Source organism: Symsagittifera roscoffensis, chromosome 1 (assembly GCF_963678635.1).
Source record: "Symsagittifera roscoffensis chromosome 1, txSymRosc1.1, whole genome shotgun sequence".
Lineage (NCBI taxonomy): Eukaryota > Metazoa > Xenacoelomorpha > Acoela > Convolutidae > Symsagittifera > Symsagittifera roscoffensis.
The window spans coordinates 6351078-6378463 of NC_087062.1; the positions used below are offsets into that span (position 1 = coordinate 6351078).

Sequence of the window (27386 nt, forward strand, 5' to 3'; positions counted from 1 at the left end):
TATAAATTGTGTAGACTTTTAATGTATAAATTGCCTTAGATCGTTTAATGTATTGTCGACCCATGCATTAAAAGGTCTTAAGCGTAATTCATTAAATTCTACAAAATCATTACGAAGCCAAACTGTGCACTGGATAGGTGACTGTTTTGTGTCTGTATGTTCCTGGATTCCATAGACAAACCTTCGAACAAGCTCCAAAACTGTAAGTGAAACCCGCAAAACTTGTGACTACCTATATAATTATATGTGAACGGAATCCGCAAACAAAATACGGATTCTACTCACAATTTGCAGTTTCCAATAACAAATGCGGGTTCCGCTTACAAATGCAGATTCGGCAACAGCTCACTTTGACTATACACAGGTCTTTTTATTTGTTTGTGGATTGCACAAACTCTTCTAGATTCCGCAAATACGGTTGCGGAATCCGCAGAGTCGCCTTTTTTGAAGCAACTTTGAGCGGTACAGTACAGCGTTTCAGGCATAGATTCGTGGAATCCAAAACAGCAAAAAATATCAAATAAAATTTGCAATGCCAGGGATTTTGTGACAAATCTGATTTCGGCATGTGGAGGATTCCACTTACAATGCACAAAATTTACAGTTTGGATGCGTAATGATTTATAAACAACGAGGCAGCTCATGAGAGTGCTGGTCACAGATCGGAGTGGTTTTAACTGACGTTTTTAGACAACAGATATGTTCGATAAGACGCCAGATAAAAGATACGGTTCAGCATTTTGTATTTTGATATTGGTTTAAATATCTGATTAATTCAATCAAAGTTGAATCAATTTATCAAAATGTCACCGTTATTTGGATTTTTCAGAATTGAATGTATTTGAACAGGGGCTGTTAAAAAACTTGCTCCTCGCTCTACTATCTGTTTGTTTCATTTCAGTGGATGGTTGGCAAATATTTTTAACAAGATTCGGTCGACAGAATCAAGATCAACAAAACTGAATGCTTTTGCGTTTCAAGATGACAGAGACAATTTTCATAGATATCATTGGTGCTCACAAAATATCCCATTGAGTCAGTGATGATTCGTTCGATGGTCGAATCGCTATCTATAAGACTTCAACGAGTCTTTTTTATGGTTTATTTCTGAGTCTTTTATTGTAATTTGCGGCCTAAATGCTTATTCTCCGTATATAAATACTTAACTGATGATTTTGTTAATGGCATTGACGGCCAGCGGGGACTAAGAAACGAAAAAGTTCTGAATTAGTGGATTCGAATTTATAGTGGTAGCACCAGCGGATTTGGGGGCAAAGTGGTGGAGGGGGGCGACACCCCTCCTCTCAGGGATTCGACCCCCTGCCGACTCAAAGGGTCCCGCCTTTGTATTATTTATTATTTTGAGATATCCATTTTTGGAGAGGGACCCTAAAAATGTTCTAAAGGCGCCGTCGGCGCCAGTATTTTCTAATTTGGAGGGGTAAGCGCGCGCCAAAAAACACATTTTTTTGGACATTTTTTTCTAAAAAGTGTCTAAAAACGCCTTTTTGGCCTACTTATTCAAAATTTTGCTTGCGGCGCAGAAAATTATGTCGAAATAGGGTCTGTACAATGATTTATTAGAGCTCAGAGAAAAGCCTAGATCGGCCCCTGATTGGTAGGGTAGGTTAGGTTATGCCCTTAAATTGAATTGAAAGATCTTTTTGATGAAGCATGATTACAGAACTTTTTTTTGTATGATTTACTCTATGTAAGTTCTTAAAGTGCTACCTGATCGGAGTTCAATTTATTGTTGTTTCATGCTTTATATAATTTTACGTATGATCGTTAAGTATTTTGTATTTACTAACCAATCATATTCCACAACTAATTTTCAAACTAATTGCTGTAAAATTCGCTTTTTTGCAGTCAGTTCACTTTCAAATAGAGTAGAATAAATTTAATGAGAAACTCAAATAGTTTTTGCCAGTGTTTTGTAGGTTGAAATGAGACCTAGGAAATAAAAGTAACAATGGAATCAGTATTAGGCCAATTACTTGCACGAACCTATCTGGCCGAAAGAAGATAGAGTGAAAAACACCTGGTGTACTCTATCTGAAATTACTCTAAAAGATAGCAACCCAGTCGCATCTCATCTGGTGCGACCAGCAATTTCCTGAAGAGCCCTTGAAATTAAAACCAGCTTGTAGAAATCCAAGTCTATTATCTAAACTTTTCATCTAAGCAAATTGTTTAAAAGGTCTCTTAAAGGACTCGTTGGTCGTACCAGATGATACAATCATCGGATTTATTGAGACATAGAAGTTCAAAGTCGATTATGTAAATTAATAATCTGTGGCAATTATTCGGACATTAACATTCGTGAGAAACTTTTTCCTTCCAAAAAAACGAAAGCAGAAAGAAAGATGACAAAAAAAGAAAAATGAATATTAATAAAAAGAAAGACGTATTTTTGAATAACGTTTTTCAAAATAAATCCCTTCAAAGACATAGTTCTCGGCATTAACCCCTTGTATATTGTTGCTTCCTTAGAAAAAATGACTTTTTTCCGGAATGAAGACTTTCATTAGGATTCCATTTTCTATTCAAGCAAAATTGCTACTGCTAGCACTCCTTTTGGTCTATAAATGCTTTTTCGACAGATTCAACTTAGAATTGACACGCATGCTATATTCCATTGAAATTCTACTTGAAAACTAAAAATACTACATACTGGGTTTTTAGTACTTATCATTTTCCAGTTTTACGTTTTTTGCACCGTGTTTATTAACAAGATTAGAACTTAATGCAAAAAATTTTGTCTGGACTTTATAATTTTAAAATCTTATTTAACTAATCTATCCTGCATTCTAGCATCCAGAAATGAGCTTAAGGAATGAAAAGATTCCTAGAATAATATAACTAACCAATTTCATTTTGAATGAACAGCGCCTAATGCTCTTTGATCAGTACTCTTCGAAGACGATTCACTTGTTACCTACCTCTTAATTAAGCCAGGATAAAACCATCTTAAAATTAAAAGATTCAAACTAGCTTCCAAAAGAATAGTTATTCTAAGTGTACATGAACCCTGTGGTTTGATTCTTTATTCTCCAAGTCTACGATCACAAGCTGAAACTAACAAAAGTTATTATGACAAATGTGCTAATATCTACAGTGGACAAGCAAAACTCAAAATTGTGTATTTTTGAAATGATTTTTTTTTTCCCAAACGGATCAACTATTGACCCCGAATAGCAATCTGAGAACATACTTACTCGTTCGAAACCAGTTTGTTCTGCAAACTCATGGTGTCATTCGGTTTTTTCAAACGTCACTTCCAATAAAACAGGCATACTTTTTTGCGAGATGCTTTGCGGCGCTGTATCCGTAAAAAATCTAGTTCAAGAAGGAATTTTGAAATAACATGCCAAATAGATTTATAACGAACCTAAAAGCAAAGCATTTGCAAAACCCGCGTGACTGGGAAAATTTTTTAGGTTCAGAGCCTATGCGACGAGTCGTAGTTGTCATGTCGTCTTCACCGGTCGATGAAAATTACACCCACTTCTATTTTTACAATAAATTTTAGCATCAACACAAATTGTTCGAAAAAAAATTCCATTGAAGGCTGTAGAATAAAGCAAAACCAGTAAGCCTGCCTCGCAAAATTTCAAAAAACCTAATTTCAACCAGGCGGTCGGCGATCCTAATATAAAGCTTGAAATTAGCCAAAACACTTTTATTTGATTTCTGATCCCACGCCAACTCAACAGTGTATCAAAAAAATTTATTTTCATGAAATTGCTAGTGCATCTTTAAGAATTGACCTTAAGTTTTTCCGAGAGACAATAGACCCTATTCAATTGTTCGTTACAAGAGGGCGACAGCCGACAGTCTGAAATGATCCGAATTTCAGGAAAAAATCAATTCTGTAAATCTTTGATTCACCGGTCTGCTTTGCAAAATCACAAATCTGCTTCGCAAAATTTCAAAAGATCCAATAATTTTCAAAAAAGTTTTAGCGCACCTTTGAGAATTGATCTAAAATTTTTCCGAGAGACAGTTGACCCTATTCAATTGTTCGTTACAGGAGGGTGACAGCCGTCAGTCTGAAATGATCCGAACTTCAAGAAAAAATCAGTTCTGTAAATTTTAGATTTATCGGTCGATAAGAAATACACCCACTTCAATTTTTAATATTTAATTATACATCAACAAAATTTTTTTAAAAAGAATTGCCATTTTAGACTAAAGAATCAATCACAACCAATAAGTCTGCCTCGCAAATTTCATAAGATCCAATAGTTTTCATGAAACTGTTAGTGCACCTTTAAGAAATGATCTTAGATTTTTCCGAGAGACAAAAGACCCTATTCAATTGTTCGTTACAGGAGGGCGAGAGCCGACAGTCTGGAATGATCCGAATTTCAGGAAAAAATCAGTTCTGTAAATTTTAGATTTATCGGTCGATGAGAAATACACCCACTTCAATTTTTAAAAATATTTTTTTCTTCAACAAAAATTTTTGAAAAGAATTTCCATTGTAGACTGTAGAATCAATCATAACCAGTAAGTCTGCCTTGCAAAATTTCAAAAGGTCCAATAATTTTTATGAAATTGTTAGTGCAACTTTAAGAATTGACCTTTAGTTTTTCCGAGAGACAGTAGCCCCTATCCAATTGTTTGTTATAGGAGGGCGAGAGCCGACAGTCTGAAATGATCCGAATTTCAGAAAAAAAAATTGTAAATCTTTAATTCTGCAATTGAAGTAATTATGATATATTTTGTTTGCTCCGCAAAATTTCAAAAAATCCACTTTGAATCAGGTGGTCCTAATACAAAGTTTGAAACTACTGAAGCCACTTTTATTTGTTTTTTGATCTCACGTCAACTCAACAGTGTAAAATTGTTAGTGCACTTTTAGGAATTGAGCTTAAAACTTTCAGAGTGACGGTAGACCCTTTTCAATTGTTCGTTACAGGAGGGCGACAGCCGACAGTTTGAAATGATCCGAACTTCAGGAAAAAATCAGTACTGTAAGTCTTTGATTCTGCAATTGAAGTAAGTATAATATAATTTGTTTGCTGATCTGATAGTTAAAGGATTTTATGTACACTAAACGTACCCCAACGGACACAGTTTTTACAGGCAGGCCAAATCAAAATGATGTACAGTGATCTAAGTGCTTGATTCTTCTACAAGTCACCTGGCAGTGTTGCCAGTGACATCGAGTTTTGTGCCATTGACCTGTGGGGATGGGACAAAATGAAAGTACTCAGGTCAATTGAGTTCAAAAATTTTCTCTGCGACGAAATGAGACTACTTTGGCTATGATGAAATTAGGCTGATGAAGTACTGCTTCAGCCATGACGATTTTTTATCCAGTAAAAAGTTCTTGGACTTTCTGCGATAGCAGCAACCTTTTTTATGTTTGTAATGGTCGAATTAGTCTGTACACTGCATACCGCTTTTCGTAATAATCAGACAATGAGAATTCAAACCCTAAATTTTATACAATGAGAATTTATTAAGACCCAAATTTTTCAAACTTATTTGCTAAAAGATAGGTAAATTACGCTCCCCATTTTTGAAGATGCAAATTTCGCAAAAAAACCTGAAAATTTTTTAGTTGAGCAATTAGACCCTGCGGAATAAAAAAAAAGTTCAAATAGACCGTTGTTTCTTAAAACTGTTCAAACAGACTGATTTTATTGTTTATTAAAACTGTGCAAACTGACTGACTTCACCGGTTTTTGCTTTTGAGTTTATGAATTTGGAGACATCATGCGCTGTGAAAGTGACTCAATTTATGCCCGGCTATTATGTATTTGCCATGAATACTAATTCTGTGAAACATTTCATATCAGTTTTCACAACCGGTAACACCATTGATGCAACTTCATTCTTTCAAAGAGAAAGAATTTTATTTGCACAATGAAAGTATACGATCAGCGGTGCCAAAAATGTCAAATTTTGTCTTCTTTGATTTAAATGTTCTCTTGAATGTACTCTCGTCAAGATCATTACAGTATCTTGCAGTATTGATTTAGCAGTAAATATGTCCTTTTGTAAAAAAAAAGTTTCATCAAAATTCGGTTATGACCAACGTGCTTTCAGCGGCTTTTTGTCATAATTTGCTGTTCCGTCTAGTTTGCATTTCGGTTTTCCTTTCCACTTGTCGTACTAATCATTTGCGGACTGTTGAAAAAAAAACAATTCAGGCATCTCATTTCGAAGACTTGCAGTTGCTTTAGGAACGCTTTGTACGTAACCCAAGCTTTGCATCGCTATAGAAGTATGAAAATCAAACTAGCGCATAAGTCTTTTATGTTTTTACGTCAGGCTTCCATAGACGCATCATAATGCACCAATGTTCAATGGTACCTTTTGTTGTCAATGTCCTTTTTTTTGAGGAGATTAGATATATAAAAATTATATTATTAACAAGTGGAACCCGATCTAAACTACATTTTATTATTGGATATTAATTAGATATTTTATCACTATAAAATATTTAATATTAACCAATCATAATCCATCTAACTAACAACCCACTTATTTGTAAGTGCTGAATTTACTTGTAATTTCAGCACCAGAGAGATTTGAATTTAACTTAGAAATTAGTTACCTCTTCAAGAGATTTTCAGCAGCCGCAATAAAACCAGTATACTCTAGATCTATTGAGCCTAGCAGAGACTAGTTAAACACCCTGAGACTAGTAGATATAAGAGTAAGATTAGGATCGGTATTAGACTAGGAAGTTGCACGAATCTATCCGGCCGAAAATAAGATAGCGTGACGAGCAGACGGTGTACCCTATCCAAAATTACTCTATGAATTATACACCTCATATAACTCATCTGGTGCGACCATAAGTCTCGAATAAAGACCTTAAAAAACAAGATAGCTTAGGATTAACCAAAAATAGATTAGAAGATAGACAAAACATTTTAAAAATGTTACACGACAATAACTTAATTGAATTGTCTCTACGACTCAATAGATCAGAGCCGCTATTCCGCACAATACGAGAACTACCCGGTATTGGAAAAAGACCTCGGACAAGAGTCGACATACGACTACATAGAAACTTATAATTTAGTTTCAGGGTCGTACGGCAAAAGCCAACACAATCTTTTATAATTAGAATCTTATTAGCAATGATTTTAGATTTTCATTTGCAAACTTAAAATCCTTGAAGGAAATCTTCAATGATTATTTCAAGCGCTAAATAAAATTTTTATTGTTCAATAACGATTGATAAAAAGATCTCAAATCGTTCCCTCCAATTCTGCAGTAATATATAAAACATAATTGAAAAAATATTTATTGAAAATTAAAATAAAAATTGGTAGCATGACAATAATATGTAAGTATATATAAATCATCCTGTTGTTCCAGCTTCATCACCTAAACATAACAGCAACCATAAATCAATTAATATCATCAAAAACTAAAACTTTTTACCAAATAAATTTAAATTATTTTAAGTTTTATATACCTTTAACTTAACTTTATTTAACCTTAAACCAGATCATCAAGGCTTTCCAGTGATCAAAAAAAACATTTTGTTCTCCCCCACCCACTTATCAACTTATCAAGTGTCTAACGACCTCAAACGTTAATTCACTACCCAACATTTTCAAAAGACCCAGGACTAATAGAAATGTTAAATAAAATCACTAATAACATTCTTGCATCCATCATCCTAAACCTTATGTCATTGAAAAATCTAGAAAATAAACAAACAATCGTACTACACAAGTGTGAAATAGAAAACCAAAAATTTGATCTTGTAATAACCCCGCATACACAAACAGTTGGATACATTCGAACAAAACGACAAACAATAAAAAGAAAAATTATATGTAAACAAAGACAGATAACACGAAAAAGATTTTCAAAACAAAGAAATGCATTCTGCGAATCAGAAGTCAGTAGTCTAGATGCACTATACAAATTAAAAGACTCAGTGAATAAAAATTACCCAAACCATGATCAATTATATATTTTTCCCATTCAGAAACAATTTCAAACTCATCAAAAAAAGGAAAAAACAGAATAAAAAAGAACTATAAACACAAACCAGTACATCTGTACAATTGAAATCAACCAATTAGACATATTGATAATTATGTATTAACAGTCATCAAACGAAAAAAAGATCAACACTCAAAGTGACGAAAGTCCAGATGAAGAAGCAGTTTTTCCTTTTATTATAAATTCACTCAATGATAGAGGACAAACACGATTTTGCAAAAAATTTACTCGTAAATTTGTTTGAACCAGGAATCAGTCCATGCAAATCAGAATTCCCAGATATTAAAATCAAAAGACAAATTATAGAACATTATTTGAAAGATATATGTAACCTAACACAACAATACGGAATCTACACCATAGAAATCAGTACACCAAGAACATTTCATGGTAAATGTGTTATCCAAACAGACGATATTGATTTAGAATTTTCAAAAGTATTCACAGAATATATCAAAAGCACGCAATATCACAACTCACAGAGAGCAAACTCAATATTCAACAACGAAATTTTTGCAATAATTTATAGTTATTTATCTATATTAGAAAGAACAGAAGTTCAAAGTACATCACCAATGCAAACATCAAAACACGCAAAAGTAAGAAACGAAATTGCCGCATTTTCAACGTTTTTAAACGCAATCCGTAAAAACTTTACCAATAATGATGTCTCACAAAACACTAAACATGATTTACAAAAAATACTAGCATGGTTTACAATTGATTATTTTACACATAATATCGACTAATATGAACCAGCAAGAAAAACCTTTAGACCCCAAAGTACCAATAACAACACTGTCATTGCAGAACAATCAGATTACGTTTGGGACGCTGAATGCTCTCATTCAGCATTTTTAAATTTTCCAGTAGGTATCTCAAGTCAAGCAATAAGTACAATATCTTTTCACAAATATTATATAAAAGTGATACCTCTAACAATTGAAACAACACCTTTAAATTATACTACATTTTTACCTGATGCACAAAATAACAGCTTAAATTCAACAGTTATTTGTCATGAAAATCTTAAGGAAATTAGAAATCTTACAAAACAAGATATTCAAACACCATCACATTTCATAAATGAAGAAATAGTTCAAACAACAGTAACAACTACACAACAAAGTATCTCACCAAAACATCCAAATCTCACACTACCGAGAAATAAAAATTTGACACTACCACAAGTAACCTTACAATCGACCGTTAAACCTTCGGCTGCCCCAAAATACTCACATATGGACTATCAAACATACAGACCAATGACAAAGTCATCAAAAACAAGAAAAACGTTCAGAAAAAAAACAATTTTGCAGAACGCAACTATATTTATGTACATCCATCAAAAACAAATCAACCCCCCTGAAACAACATGCAAAACCTCGTATATTCTCGCTATTGGAATCCTCCAAATACATCGACCAATTCAGTAATTTTCCAAGATTATCCACATTCTCCACAGGATTATAGTGAAAATTACCCATTTTTTCAACAAAATAGAGATAAAAAACAAACATCTTATTACACAAATTACTTATCATGTGATAATGATGATTATCATCAACCAGACATTTTTGCACCATACACTCAAGAATATTGCACACAAAGACCGCGACAATCTCAACCATCCCAAAAAATGAAGATTTACCCACAAAATCCAACAAATATACAGAACCAACAACCAATGCATATACCAAACTCAATTAATACACAATCTTTTCAATCTATACAATCACAAAATCCAATGACTATGCATTCCTACCAACCAATTCAAATGCAGAATGAAATACGGCTACCATATTGCCTACAACAACATGAAATAAAAAAAATCAACTTACAAATTTCTCGCAAATACCAAACGCCGCAGAGTCACTCCAAATGACGATGAATCCATCTTAATCAGAGGATCGTCAATAACATCCAATAAACCATTAATGGTATTCACAGGAACAGACCCTGAATACTCAGTAGAAGATTACCTAAATGCAGTCACAGCAAATTTAATTCTAAATATAGGACCCGAATCAATTAATACGCCACTCCATCAAAATTGGATATATAGGCGCACAGCGTTAATACAAGCAATACTAGATGGCGCAGCTCAAAAATGGTTTTCAGTACTACCTTTAGACATAAAATCAGATTGGAAAAGATTCACACAAGAATTTTCAAAAATGTTTGATTCTGAAAGAAACAAACAACATCAAAGAGTTTTATGCGAGAAAATTCGCAGATTACCAAATGAAACAATTAAACAATTAGCAGTTAGAATCGAAACACTAGTTCAAATAGCATTTTCACTTAATACACATGATTACAAAAACACAAAAATAACAGAAATTTTAAGATGACCTTAACACCTCAACTAAGGAAAATTGCTATAAAAAAGAGAGCATCTCATCCTTCCTCAATCACAGAACCAGATTTAGATTTTAGAAAATTAGTAGATAAACTAGAACAGGCAGAAATCACAATGAAACTTGAAGAAACAGAAAATCTAAAACTACATTATGTTAATCGGATCGAAACAAATACTACACATATAAATAACATACAAGAATCAGATATAACTTTAAAGGTAAACCATTTTTCAAAAAATGGTGTAATTATTGCCGACGATACGGACACAGTATTGTCTTATGTAGACAAAAGCAACAAGACAATCAGAATAAACCTCAAAAGCACAAAGAACTAAATAAGTCGTTCTATCAAAACATGAAAAAAAGATCAAAATTTACCAAACAAAAATATACACAGTAAGGATAGCTCTGGAAAACCACTTCCAGGCAATTCGAATTATTCAAGGAATCAATCACCATTTAACTCCAGTTATAGATGAAGATCGCCCGAACAACGAAATTCACGAAATTTCCCACAAAATAGATATAGTCGATCGAATAGCCAAAATAACTAATATGGAAATAACTATTCACGATCGACTTCAAACACAACAGAAATTGTTTCTGCATCCAGTTCCCAATCAAACCCAAGAAATAGGCACTATTCCAACAGTAGATCACGAAATTCATCATACAACAGAAATAGAAACTATTCAAACAATAGGAATAGAATTTACCCAAATAATCGAAATCAGAATTATACAAACAACAGATCAAGGAATAATTCATATAATCGATCAAACTATCAAAGATCAAATGATGACAGATCAAGAAATTATTCACGAAATCGAAACTCAAGCTACAACAATAGATACAGAAATTGTTCCCAGTCACCTCATAGGAATAATAACCGTTACCCCGATTCTCAACACCGATACAGAAGTAACACACCAAAGCATCAAAGAAAAATTAATCAAGTACAAACAAATGAAGAAATAACTTCAGACCCCCCAGGTATTGACAACACAGAAAATAATGAATTACAATTATACCACATTAATTGTGAATCAACAGATACTGAAAGTGATACAGATAATACCATCTCAGTAGATATGATAACAGTCGAAAACGACTCTGAACCTATCATATATGAACAACCCTTCAATTCACACATACATGAAAAACAAATGAAACTTTTAAATAATTATTATATAGAACCAACTAATAATAATTCACGAGACAATCAAGAAGTAAACAAAATCAACACAGTAACCAAACCTGATAAAAAAGATGAAATACAAGGTTCAAATACAAATCATATTTATCAAAACATTCAAAAAGAACAACCAAGAGAAAAAATTTGGCCAATCCCATTTCTCTTAGAGAGCCCAAAAAGTAAAGAATTTCAACCACCAGATCTTGAAATTGATTTTTTAATCGACTCAGGAGCAGAGTCAAATATCATTAATATTCCCACATGGAATAAGATCAAAGAACTGCATGCGAATTTAAAACCCCTCGAAACATCTAGTAAATTAGCAACTGCACAAGGATAAACATTAGTAAAATATGGAAAAATCCAACTATTCCTTGTTCCCACAAGAACAATGGAACAAAAAAAGATTTTGAACAAACCATTCAAACAAACATTTCATATTACTGATATTAAACACAATATCATTGGCATACAGCTTATAACTAAGTATATACCAACGAAATCCATATAAAAGACAAATATACAAGATTGAAAAACACAGCTTTAACCTGCTTTCAAAGATATTACAAAAACCACCACTTTTCTCAAAATTCTATCCCATTTATAATCACGAACGAAAACACCTGAAACCACTATCAGGAAATGTATATAACTTTCCAATAAAATAAGTTCATCAATATGACAAAAGTCAAAACAAACAACAACTTTTTATGTCAGATTTCGAATTTAAACCCATTCACAAATTTTTCAAAATAACAATCTCGTACATAAAATACTTGAAAAACACAAATTCCGATATTATTTCACTACACCTGTATAATAATACACCAAATTGAATGACATTACCCATAAGACTCTTAGGATATTGTGAAACAAATCCTACACGTTCACCAATAAAAGAAGTAGCATACATAGTAAACAATATATTACAACTATTAGATATTTGTCAGTCAAACATTCTTGATGAAGAATTATCCATAAATAATATAATAATTTAATGAAAAAAGAAATACAGATTATTTCACAAAAACACCATATTTTAAACCAACATTTAATATAACAAATTATACAGAATAACAACAAAAATTTTTAACAATGTTTAATTTTCAACATTCACAAATATCACAAAATGAATTTGATAAATTAGCTAAGCAACTATTAAAATTTTCAACAATTTACGCAACATCAAAATTTGACGTTGGAAAAAATAGTTCATCACTACATCTTCCATTAAAACCTGACGCAGTTTTCAAAAAACAAAGAGCAATTAAAGTACCGATTCACTTACACGACAAGGTAAATAGATTCTCAATATTTCAGAACAATACCATATAATATCACCAGTGAATGAGGAAGAACAACCAAAAGGCAACACCTTCATCAACCCTGTTATCATTCTAGCAAAAGGTGAATCACTAAAAAATAGTTTTAGGCGCTAGATATCTCAATTCACTAATTGATGAATCAAAATGTAATTGGCCCATTGAACCAATACAAGTTATCTTAACAAAGATAAATGGTAAGTACTTCACAACCGCAGACATGAATAGTGCTTACAATCAAATGCCACTAGATGAACAGTCACGACGATTAACACAATTTGTTATTGGAAACCAACAATACGAATTTGATCGATTATTCTATGGAATATCCATCGGACCAGCAGCTTTTTCAGCTTTCATGAGTAAAATTTTTGGACCACTAATACTCAAGAAAAATGAAATCACATATTTAGATGAAGTTTTCATGCAATCACAAACTAAAGAAGAAATGTTTACAGTTTTGGAACAGTTTCATAAAATACTTCAGAACGAAAATCTGAAAGCAGCCCCAGATAAATCACATTTCTTCTTAACACGCGTTAAATTTCTCGGAGATAATATTGAACGAAACACTATGACTCCATTAAAATCACGCATTGATGCAATTCAAAAACTTCAACCACCTACAGATAAAAAGAAAATCCAAGAATTCCTTGGAATGTTGAATTTCTTAAGTAAATATGTTTACAAAATGCAATTATACTTAAAAGCTTTCTATAACATCCTCAGACAACAAAAAAAACTTTCAATGGACCACTGAACACCAAACACGATTTGAAGAAGTTAAAAGACTTTTAACAGAACAATTTTCAAACACAATACCAGATCCGAACCAACCATTCTATGCAATGTGCGATGCTTCAAATTTTGGCATCGGCGCAGCATTATTACAATCATATAGTGGAACAAATAAAATTAATCTTATCTCAGCAAATTCACGATTATTCTCATAAGCCGAGCTACGACTCTCTACTCTAATGAGAGAATGTACAGCTATAATATACACACTTACAGAATACGAACTTCTGATACTTGGATCAAAACACCCAACAGTTTTATTTACAGATCATAAACCAATTTTATTTCTTTTCACACAAAAATCAAATCCTAATCATAGAGTTTATAGATTTCAATTAATTTTAATGAAATTCTCAAACTTACATACAGTTTAGACAGCAGGGAAAAACCTTGCATTGCCAGATACATTAAGTAGAAATAGGCCACCTGAACTACTTACACGAAAAACTACAGTTGAAATACCACAAAATATCAAAGTCTAACTCGCAAAAGATGGAACATCACCCCGATTAGAATGCAAATACGCAGTAAAAACTGACATTGATCAATCACAAATAAACAATCTCCAACATTTTCCACTCTACCTTGATTACCGAAATAGTCACTATGAAGCTGATTTGTTAGGTACATCAACTTTTAAACCAATCCAATACTCACAATGGATAAAAAGTAATACTCAACACAAAAAATAAAACAACAACCGCATAAAAAAGACCTTTTTCCATTAATTGAAAAAGAATAGTCGACCGATAAAATAAATTTATCAGGACCACAAACAAATGATTCAAAATACACAATAAATCAAGTTTTTAACCTCCATGACCCACTTGACACAATCCCCCTATCAAAACTAGAAATTGATAATATTTTTCTCCCACCAACAGAAAAAATTACACTTGAACTTTTAAATAAATACCAAATTTTTGACCCAGTAATTAGACAACTAAAATAAAATCATGGCACAAACAAAAAAACAAAACCAACGAAAGCTAATACAACAATTTTAGGAAACAAAACACGCCTCCGATATTTCGGAAAATTTAATAACACAACAATATATGAAAAAACGGATCTTTTAGAATATCAATTAGATGATTCTAAAGTCCCCTGTCTCCCCTTAAGTATGATATTGATAGCATTTGACATCTCTCATACACAAAATACAAAAGGACACTCAGGATGAGAAAAGACATACTCGAATTTCACACAAAGTTTTTATTTTCCAAACGCTCCAATTTAGATAAAAGTATTATGCAATGATTGTTTAATACGTCAACTAAACAAACCCTATCCAAATCAAAAGCAAATAGCACAGAAACAAAATTTTGAAGGATAAAGTTTATATTTCAACCTTAGAATTTCATTCTACTCAAAAAGACCAATTTCACCATCATCTGAAGGAAACTCCTACATTATGGTCATTTTTGATGCATTTACGCACTATGTAGCACTCAACCCAGTACCACACTGTAATGCTTATTATTCTTACACAACACTTTACGAACACTGGATAGCTAAATTCGGATTACCCGAAATCCTAGTCACAGACAACGGTACAGAATTTACCAATAATGAAATCATCCCACTATGCCACTTATACAACATTGAACACAAACCACGTACATCTCATGCACCTTGGACAAATGGTTTAGTCGAAGGTATGAACCGTTCATTAAAAAAATATCTTAGATGTATCATTAATGGAAATGATACACAATACACAGAATGGTCAGCAGATGTAAAATTATTTCCCTTATCATACAATTCACAAATAACGACAACTTTAGGAATGTAACCGTATGAAATGGTTTTTAATCAAAAACCAAGAAAACCAATTATGTTCACAGCAAATGCTCACAAAAACGCACAAGGTCATTGCAAACCAAATAAAGATTCAATATGCTATAATCTACCATTACACACACATGATGAAGATCATTTTAATCATCCACAAATTCTCAAATTAGCTTCCGGCATACATACCGAATGGATTTTAAATAGAGATAAAAAGCACAATGAAATCTACCAAAAGTAACAAAGAAATTGTTACAAAGGCAAAACATTAACAGCCGAATTAATTTACGTTTTATGCCAGCTACAGATTTAAAAACTGGAACATTTGTCTTATTACACAAAAAGGAATATCTAAAAAATTACAACCACTTCAAAAAGGACCATATAAAAAATAATTGCCAAACCCACTGAAGTAACATACAAACACAGATTCAGCTAAAAACGAAATTGTTCAACATCGTAACAATTTAATACCTTGCTCCCGAAAGAATACGCATTAAGCGAATGAACTCAATTATATTCTTTTACAGTTTTAAAAATTATTCAAAAAAATACACATACAGAACAAGAAACAAATGTCCATGACGACATTGATCACAAACAAAATCAAAAACAAAACACAACTCGTAAAATTATAAAAAGACCAGACCCAAATATATCTCAAAAAGAAAGAAAAAACAAAAAATGATAGAAAAATTCTTACCACAAGAACAAAAAGAAAAATCAGAACATAGAGAATCATCATGACTTAGAAATCAACCACGTAAAAGTTACAAAACATTCATCCCACAATCTAAAATATTAAAGAAAATTGAATTTCAAAAACAACTTTAATTTAAAAATCATTAATTCGTACACTTCTCAATCATTTTGAACTTTCACATTTTTAAGATAACATAATGAAACATGAGCAAAAATTCTAGTTCAAGTTCAGCCAATAGGATTCACTCAAATCCGTCACCTTCAATATCTCTAAAACAAACCTACTAGCCGACTGATAATAATCTCCAGGCATTTCTATAACTATAACTTTACAACCTCCAGGTCAAAAATAAGCAACTTGCTAAAACTTGACAACTAAAATAAACACCACCATAATATTCTAGCCCTCCCCTATCTAATAATGCAAAGATCAACCATATTTTCCCAACTTAGACCTCAAAAACCCTTCAACCAAAAATGGCAAACTAGCCTAAAGTCAAAAAGGACCATGATCATTTGGCCTAAAGTACAAAAATTTCAAAAATATCCCAGACTACCCAACAACAAAAAACAAAGCAAAGAAGACCTCTCGAGCACAATAAAATTAGCCTTCAACAATTTTTCACAAAACTCAACCCACTTGTCAAAAAATCAATAAATAATCCGACCACACTTGAATTTCGCCCTAGAAGTTCAAAAAAAAATCGACGAACGAATCATTTTTTAAATGCTTCTCTCTTTAACAGTCGATACTGTAAAAAATATAATCATAAAATTTTTCATAAAAATTTTTATTCTATTTAAATTTTCGTTAATATTTTTTTTTTGAAATTTTTGAAGGCCTAATAATCCTTTTAGTAATCTTCTTTTTTAAATTTTCTATTCTCTCTTTGAAATATATCTACAATTTTCCCAAATCATTGACCGCATTCACAGGTACGATAATTCAAAGTCTATTTAAATGATACGAACAATTTTTAGTAAATCAGATATTTGTTTACTATTCGTAATTTTCATCACATTTTTATCATCCCTAATTATGACAATATGCATATATGTAAAAAAGGCAATAGTCACTTTCACCTTAGCAACAATCCTTTTAATTCTATTCATTGAAGAATATTACAATAAACATAAATCTTCCCACTAAACAATCCTTTTAATTCTATTCATTGAAGAATATTACAATAAACATAAATCTTCCCACTAAGTGTAATCGGACACATTTCCAAAATTGCTAATCAACCAACAGTCTTCACCGACATCTTCCCAAGAAAACCCAATAATACCTACAACCACCCAAAACCCCCAAACATCCACACGCATTTCTTTTCAGGATAACCCGTACACTTTCGAACGCCACGCGTGCTTATCCAAACCACTAGAACCAGTTCAGCGACAAGCACCCCTAAGTGAACCAACTTATAATTTGTACCCCACATTACAACAAAATTTAAATCGAATAAGACATATTAGTCAAAATCAAAACACAATTGAAGTCAATAGACAAATCATACACCCAAGAAGAAACAGAAATTACAGAGAAAAGTTAAAGTTAATTTTAGCATATCTCAATCCCCAGAATCATCAAGCTCAGAAGTCTCTAGTATTACATTACCAGACACTCCTACGCTTACTTCACAACATAACACACCAAATATCCCTTCAGACTATCTTGGTTCAACACCAACATCTGAACAAATCCGTGAAAATCATTTTGACCCCCCCCCCCCCAACACCGCCGAATGACTACCACATTGGACAACACAATCTTACCCACAAGGAGAACCAAGCTTAGTAAATAAACCAATAGATCTTTCCTCAGATACAACATTATCATCCATACCAGAAACATTATCACTCCCCTCGTCACCATCAATAAGTCAAATATCACCATCATTTTTCCCCCTAAATTTTCCAAATAACTTCGACACTCGATACAGAGAGCAATCAACGAATATACCCCTACGATTAGATTGGAACACATTCGTAGCACCTCCCCTACTATTCGGACAACATAACGAAAACCACCGACTCCACAGTTGGGCACTAAAAAGATTATAATATAGACAAGATATCCACGAAGATATTCGACATCATATTGTTCAAATACTCCAAAAAAAACAGTCTTCAATTGAAGTTTGAAATAACAGTCAAACTTAGAAATATTGTACAACACCCCTATCCATTATACCCACCAAATATAACAGCTCAATCGCTACCCCCACCAATTATAACAACTGAAGTAATATATAAATACGATAGATATACAAAAAAACTCAATTGGATATATAACATTTTATAACCCATACTACGGATTATCATACACATGTATATTCTAAAAAAATTTAACATTTCAACACATCTTTTTTCTAATATTTTCCGACCAAAACACGAAACCATCTCCTCGCACAGGACCCCAGGATTTATTAGTAACACACTATGGTTGTGAAGAAAACGAACAAAAAACAATACAAAAGTATGCAATAAATGAAGTAACACAATGCAAAAGAGAACACAAGCTATAGAAACTACAAATGCATTCAAAAGCCCGAGCAACTGCAGTCACAGGATATAAATTTACAGCAAAATTCTCCGAAAAGAAAGTATATTGTTCACAAGTTTCCAACGGAAATAAAAACCGACTTGATCACGAATCATTTTACCAGAGTAATATAGAAAGACTTTACATCTAAACCCCGACGATTGTAAAAACGAAATACTCAGACTAAATTTAACAAGAAATAAAAAATCAGACAGAAAATAGTAAATTTTCAAGTCTTCGCCGATTCTGTACATCAAGCAGAACTTGAACGATATCAAAGACATGTGAAACTAGACGAAAAATACCCATATAATGGCGCACACGGACGATTAACTTATGATTTACAGAATAAACACCGGGTACTACACATCGAAGTAAATAATCCCTCAAACTGCAAAGCAGATACAAAAAATAAAGGATATCAAGAAATAATGTTTTTTGATTTGAAAATACAACTTGAAAAAATACAACTAACAGAAGATTTAACTGAAAACACCATGATCTATCAAGGAATTAGATTACCTTGCGAAAACGATCAAGGTTATTGTGACCCTACAACAAGAAACCAAGCAACAATTGTTTGGTTTTCCGAAGACACATTTACAACATTTCAAGTAGCAAAAATACACGCTCGAATGATAAAATTCCAGGAAAAATATTTTATTGAATCCATCCCATACTAACAAAAGAACCCATCTCACAAACGAAGCAATGATTTCAAAAACTTACTCAATATGAGAAAACAAATTAACACGTTTTCAAATCTATCAAGAAACAGAATTTGCATGTGAATACAAAAACCCACTTTACAAAACACAATATTCAGAAATACTTGTCAAATACGGAAACGGTTTTGACATGACCACTGGAAAAATAAAAATTGACCCTTACGCAACAAGTCACCCTATTAACGAAGGCACATCATACATCCCAGTGAACTTCTATAAAAGTAATGGTCAACCTGGTGGAAAACTAACACCATCCGATAGTAAAAGTACACGTTTACAAGAATTATCACTTATGAATAACACCTACTTTGTTTATATACATTATGACATTCACTTAGATATGAAATTAGGCTACACAATTAGTAGAATTTTCCAAGAAATGTCACTCTCTGAATTAGAAACACTTCATCAACTATGCGAATTAGAAAGGACACAAATCCTACAATCACTTGCACTAGCAGTATTAAAAATACCCTACGCAGGATATTTATTATCAGGAAAAATATCAAATTTTCTAGACTACGAAGGAAACATTTTATGGTTTTATACTTGTACCAAAAAAGTATCACCACTATAAGTTTTTTGAAGATAAACGATGCTATAAAAGAATCCCTATCTTTTATAAAAATAAAGTACATTTTATTGACACACTTTCAAGACGAACATATTTTTGGGATACCGCAGTCCCCTGTGGATCAGAAAATAGCCACAACGTAGTACAATTGAACCCTGATGAAGATAAATATTATCTTCTTACCCCATACCCCACGTTAATGCAATCACTCAAAAAATTTTCACCGGAAAGCATCAGAGCTATTGCTCGTAATCCAAATATTGATTTACAATCAATTGGAATATATTCAAAATCAGATATCCAACACCACATTAGAACACAACAATTCCAAGAATTATTAACACAAATGGACACTATACAAAGACAATCAATTGACCAGAATTTAAGAAAACTTGCCGAAACCGCAGGATTTGCCGATATTTATACACAAGACTACAGCGGATTTTTTAAGCATAATAAAGATTACATATAATTAAATAATGAAAAATACCGACCACAAGATATTTCACCCAAAAATATTTTCAGTTTTGTAACCTTAAAATACGAAATTCTCGCCTTTCTAGGATGGCCCTTTTACATCTTAGAAAGTTTAACTATCTTCTACGCTATGTTTAATTTTATAGGATTTCTTTTCTCACAATTTAAAGGAATCCATAAGACATGTGCTATACACACACAAGTAAACCGCCAAGCAAGTGTAGCACGTATATTATTCGCAGGATTTTTTGGAATATTTTCATCATCAATAAAAAAAATACTTTTAGATGCACAAATAAAATAATATAATACAAAATTATCCACAAGACTAAAACCATATGACGAAGAACATAATAATGCAGATACAGCACCAACCATACCACAGATACCACAGAATCCTACCGCAAAACCATCCTTTATCATTAGTTCCCCGAAATTTTCGAAACTTAGCAATCACAAATAATCCAAATTTCAGACCAAATACAGCACAAAGTCTCATTCAACACATAATGACACACCATTCACAAAATGATAATACATATGAACAAATTATCGAACAACCCCTAACCACCACTTTTCAGTCTCAAAATAATCATTTTTTTAGCCCACGATGAGCCGACAAACTGGATCCCTCCATCGCTCCAATTCCCACCCAGCCAACCTCCAAACCCAAATCCCAATAATCCCACTTTTTGCTTTCCCGCCACCCGATTCTCCAGTTATTAATATACCATCAAGCACGAATTCAGATACTAACTCAGATATTTCAGTTTTTCATACCATCTCACAATTTAACAACTCCGATATAGAAATTCCCACCGATTTCGCAGTCTCCGAACCATCTCCCTCTACCCATACCCAGACCAACTCTTCAGCTTTTTCAAAACCCCCCCTTCGACCCATCCAAACCAGTCAACCACTCCCAACACTTTCCACTCCTTCTTACGCTTCCCAGGTTACCCCAACCTATTCTCCCTTTAATTCCGACAGATCGAATAATAACTCTCCAGATAAAATCAAAATTTCCGAAGAAATTGACAGTTTATTACACTGCAATAACAATTAACTTACCCCCACACTCTTACGATACATCAACTATCATCAACAGTAACGTCATCAAATCCACCAACACCTACACCACTCGCAGATTACACTCCATCATTAGCTCAATCTTCCACATCCACCGAAACATCTACCAGCACTAACCGAGCTTACCGCCCTTTTAAGCAAAAATTCGCAAATCACCCATTTACAACCAAACCCAGAACAGCCAGAGAAAATATCAACCACCCAGAACACACAAATACAAAAAACTTCCTTCAAATAACCCTACCCTCATTTCCACAATATACCTTAAATACTTCTACCTCTACTAATGAAACACGAAAATTTGTTGATGAGCACGTTTTAATGCCAATACTTCAATGGACAGCGTTATACAATTATACTAACCCCCTTTATTTACCACCCACTAATACTAATGAAAATATCGAAAGAAACAAAATTGTACTAATTGACTCACCACATCACTAACACCTCGACAATTTACATACGTTGGATATAAAAAATTACTAAAAACTTTCACAGCACCCCGAGCTTACGATTTCTCCATCGAATATTACAATCACAACATCATACGCCCTAACCCAGATCAATTTTTAGATGAAGACCGCTTTGCAAACCCGCAACTAACCAAAATTTTTTTTATATAAACACCATACTTATTTACACTTAATGTTTTTGATAAAAAGCACAATTATATAACTTCAGAAGCACTAGTTGACATACAAGCATATGAAAGCTTCTATGATAAATTTCAGTTAATTTCACTAATCGTTCACTTTCTTTCACCACAGGAACGCAGTTTGCACTGTTCCCACAATATAATGTTGCGCACTAAACAAACGCACACTTACACATATTATCGTTTCATACAAAACCATTTTGATTTACACACACCATCACGACAACCTCACCATCGTTTTCAGTTTATTAACTCGTAATACACGTCACCAAATTTTCTTAATTTTACATACTGCGTTAAAAATACTAACCTCCACGGCATTCTCCGCAACTACGACCCAGTTACCCAAATGTATATATTCTGTCCCATCACGAAGACCTTCAATGATGAAGAATCAAAAGCCTTCATTATCCAGCATGAATTCATACAACCTATCGAAATCCCCATACTAGAGTTTATTCATAATACTAAATATATTCATAAAATTTATAACCTAATCCAAAACACACCTCATGAATTCGCAGTAGGCACCGAAGAACTAAACACCATCAACGCACTCCAATTGCTTTGGCCACTGCTGCAAACTAAAAATGTCATACGCATACTAGCCAAGTTATTAACAACATCAGACTTGATTCACGAAATCTTTCCACATGGCTTTTTCGCAGATGAATAAGGTAAATATGAATTAAAATAATTTTAACTAATAAATTCAAACTTGTACTAACCATTTTCTATCAATGTTTAGTTTCTTCTTTTAGTCTTCTCACCACAATCATCTACAAAGCAGAAAAAAGACAAATAAAAATACAAGTTTTTTAAGTTATAATAAAACTCAAATAAAACTTTTTTGCTATGACTAAATCTTTCGCAATAAATAATGTAGTAAAAGTCATACCCAATGTAGTAATTTCATTTATAAATTATTTATCCAAGAAGCAGTAAAATTAAATACGATGAAAATTTATATTTTATAAATTCCCCAAAAGCAGTAAAATTCAAATTCCAAGCAATAAATTGATAAAAATGAGAAAGCAATACTAACCTTTTCCATTGTTTTCATTCATTCGCACAAGAATTCTATCCAAACTTCCCACGAAGAATTGTTTAAAATAATGATTTTATGTTTCAAGTTTTCACTAACAACAACTCAAACAAGCAATAACAAGTTTCAACTTTTCTTTAACCCGGTTGGAAAGGAATTATATGTTGAACCAAACTAACCAACGCAGCTTACTAAATACCACAAATCATAAAACAACAGCATGACTCAGAAAAGAAAACCAACGGTACCCAAACCGGATTAACCCAGTTTAAAACTGGATAATTTATTCTTTTGAAGACTATTATAAAGTCAACGAAAGAAAATATAAAACAAAAAAAGTTGTAAGACAAACCCAAACCAAAAACAATTTGATTTTTGAAAAAAGGACACAACCAAAAGTAACATAAGAAAAACCAGAAAAAACCAACATAAAATGTTTTCACATAACAGGACCTCTTAAAGAAACAGCATGAAATCATACTCCCACTCCTGGCCTAACCCACCAGAGAAGGAATTCCCGAGCATGCTTATAGCCGGCCTAACCCACCGCGCTACACCCACGCTTTGTGACCACACTTTTATTTTTAATAAGAGGTACTCAAGGGTGAGTAACTCTTCAAAATAACTGAACTAAAATAAAACGCTTTTGTGAAAACAACTAACTAAGATCATGACTGAAAACTAAATTAACAAAAATTTATATAATGTAAATCAGAATATGCAGTATTTAGATCATACACAACAACAAAGACGAACATCCAAAAGCTAGACGATCCCATCACACTCGAAAAAAAGAATGGCTAAACACAACCGACATGCCGTCCACAATCACGACTCAAAGGATTTAAAGTACGACTTGACTTCGCAGAAAAGGACTTCATTGAACCACACCAATGACCACTTCGATGTTCAAGTATACGTACAGATCCGAGTTACAAGGCATCCCTTCCAAACACGATTTTCACGCCATTCCCAGACGAAGCTGAACACAAAACAGTTCTCTGCTAATACAGAAAAACCTGACATAGCAAACCATTTTGAAATCGGATTGATTTCATTGGGGATCACAGTCGAATGACAAGACAACAAGTTCATATCCATGATTCCAGCGTCCTGGAACGTTCTTCTTCAAGAGGAACCGGATAAGATAAGAAAATGATGTTCGCCAAATACCAACGTTCATCATCCATCCTTCAATTACAGAAAAAAAGACAGAACTAAAAAAACTCTGTAAACTCCGGATGGGTGGAACCTGATCTAAACTACATTTTATTACTGGATATAAATTAGATATTTTATTACTATAAAATATTTAATATTAACCAATCATAATCCATCTAACTAACAACCCACTTATTTGTAAGTGCTGAAATTACTTGTAATTTCAGCACCAGAGAGATTTGAATTTAACTTAGAAACTAGTTACCTCTCCAAAAGAACTTCAGCAGCCGCAATAAAACCAGTATACTCTAGATCTATTGAGCCTAGCAGAGACTAGTTAAATACCCTGAGACTAGTTGATATATGAGTAAGATTATGATCGGTATTAGACTAAGAAGTTGCACGAATCTATCCGGCCGAAAATAAGATAGCGTGACGAGCAGACGGTGTACCCTATCCGAAATTATTCTATGAGTTATACACCTCACATAACTCGCAAGAGTGATTGTATCAGGTTAATGCTCTGATTGTTTCGAACACTCTTTTAGATCTATGGAGTATCTGTATGGAGTTCGACTTAGAAAAATTGACAGGTGTCAAAAAAGTTTTTTAAAGTTTTTGATTATTTTTCATAATCGTTATTCCATACGCTGTATAAAACAATAGTTAGTAAATTTTCATCAAATTTTATACTGATTAGAACAACTAAAACGCCTTAATTCAATTTGGATAAATTTTTCAGCCGAATTGATTAGCCGATTACGCGTTAGTAGCACAAATAGATCGCGTTGACTTCGCAAATTGCGCAAACTGGCAATTATCTAACCCTCATATCTTCTCTAAAACTGATCACAGATGAAACATCTTTTAAAGTTGAGCTCAAAACATTAATAGCTTTTATGTTATTTTTGAAAAAAAAAAATCATGTTAAAAGTGCTTTCTTTTTTTGCGTATTTGTGTTGTTTTGCCTTATGATGGGCTCTCTAAACTCTATCTAGATATCTATCTCCAAATTTGGAGTTCGATTCTATCTCATCGAATTTTTTTTTCAATGCCAATTTTGAAGTTTTTTCCTTTAATTATTTCTTGATTATTTCTGAAGCTGTTTTTGCCGTTTTTTCAGTTTGTGTTTGCGAAGTGCAGCTTTGCCTGGTATGCTGACTAATTGAGCTTTAAGCATTTCAAGTTCTTATTTTACGTTATAAACCATTTACACCGAAGAAAATGTTTTTATATGTATAAGGTTTGAGAATTTTTACCTGATTTTTTTTGCTAAATATTTGTCAAAATTTTTAGTATTTTTGTGAATGTTTTTGAACATTTTTTCGTAACAAACTTTGCTTGGTTTAATTGCTTTCTAGTCTGTATCGTGTAGAACAATAGCTGTTTTAATTTTTAGATAGGAGATCAGATAGAAAATTCTTAGAGGTATCGCCATAAATTTTAGTTGATTTTCCTTTTTTGTTCCGTCCATTTGAAAAGAGTGGAGGAACTTTGTTTTCGGGTGTATTTTAATTTTTCTTTTTTGTTTGTCAAGCAGGAACTACAAAAAATCACTGCAAAGGGTTGAATGATATATCATATTCAAACGCTTTCTGTCGTAATTCGAACAATTTTTCAAAATTCTGAAGATTTTTTTGAGTTTAGGCTTTTGGTATTTTTTTGAGCTATTAAATTGAGCATGCTGGCTTACAATAGCTAATTTATACTCAATTTAAGCAGTCTCAGTTTATTTTTACTCGAGTAAAAATACCTGTTTTTAGCGCCACTTGAAACTTGAATTAAGCGCCATTTCTGAAAATTTTAATAAAAAATTAACGCTTTTCCTACTTTGGCTTTTAATTTTTTGTACTTTTTCAAAGTTTTTTGCCTAGTTTACAATGACTGTTGAATATGCCGGGATTTATTTTTTCGTTCAGATCTTAGTATCACACCACGCAAAAAAAAACGACACAAATGTGAAAACTCTTGTTTTTTAATTTTCTTAAATAAAAGTATCGTCGAAATATTCTGTTTAAATTGCGCAGTAATCGGTATTTCCTTGTTCCTAATCTTCGTTATTGTTCCGACTTTTGATACGAATGTAACGGAATATTTGTGCTCGGGGTGGTTTTTTTTCTTCAGACAAGTTTCGACTTTTTAACTAATTATTTTTGACGGAGTTTTTTTATATCATTCGAAAGCTATTGTTGTCCTGAGCTTAAATTTGAAAAGATATTTCACATGTGATCATTTTTCGTAAAGTTGTGAGGGTCTAATGATTGCCATTTTGACCAATTTGGGACAATTAACGCGCGATATAATTCGCGCTTTTAACGCGTAAGCGGAGATTTAATCCATCTTAGAAATCGTTCCAAATTGGTTGAACGAAGCTTATTTGCCATAATTGAATTGTTACAAGAAGCGAAATCTATTGTTTTGTACTTTATATGGCGTGTGGGGGGTTAGATTTTCATAGAAAATTTTTCAAATTTTAGAAAAAAAGTTTTTCATTTTATTTTGTTTTTGTTTATTTTTTATGTTGTTTATGTTATTACTGCTCCATAAACGTTAAAAGTCAGTCGGAATTTTCAGGGCGCCGCCCTGATACGAGCAGTCTTGTTGTGTATCGTTTTCGTAGTGTCCCATTTGAAAGCTAATGAAGTCAAATTGGCCGTCCTTGTAATAGTTAGATGAAAAACGTAGATACATTTTTTGTGAATGGCATGAAGTTAAACAAGACTGCTCGTATCAGGGGAAAATCCTGAACGTTGCGACTGCCCAATAAGTTCTCCAATACTTTTTGATTAAAACAATTTTGAAGAGCTTTAATTCTTAGGCTGACAATATGCGTGACTGCTGCTTTAAAGTTGTAAATGGAATTAATTAGACCAACTGATAAACGCATTAAATAGTTTCATAATTATCAATGATTCCCCCCATTCTTAGACTTTTTCGAGCAGTGCCAGTTTTTGA

At 32.8% G+C, this 27386-nt stretch overlaps 2 protein-coding genes across 2 annotated transcripts in view; both read left to right on the top strand.

The window, feature by feature from the left end:
- Positions 1-2120, top strand: part of LOC134843828 (E3 ubiquitin-protein ligase TRIM21-like) — a 32312-nt gene extending 30192 nt beyond the window's left edge. The window contains exon 3 of the mRNA XM_063860160.1: positions 902-2120. Within this exon, the coding sequence (XP_063716230.1) occupies positions 902-963 (62 nt within the window). The 3' untranslated portion in view covers positions 964-2120. The remainder of the gene's footprint in view (positions 1-901) is intronic.
- The window catches only part of LOC134843901 (uncharacterized), a 681357-nt gene that overhangs the window by 484353 nt on the left and 169618 nt on the right, over positions 1-27386 (top strand). The window lies entirely within an intron of this gene.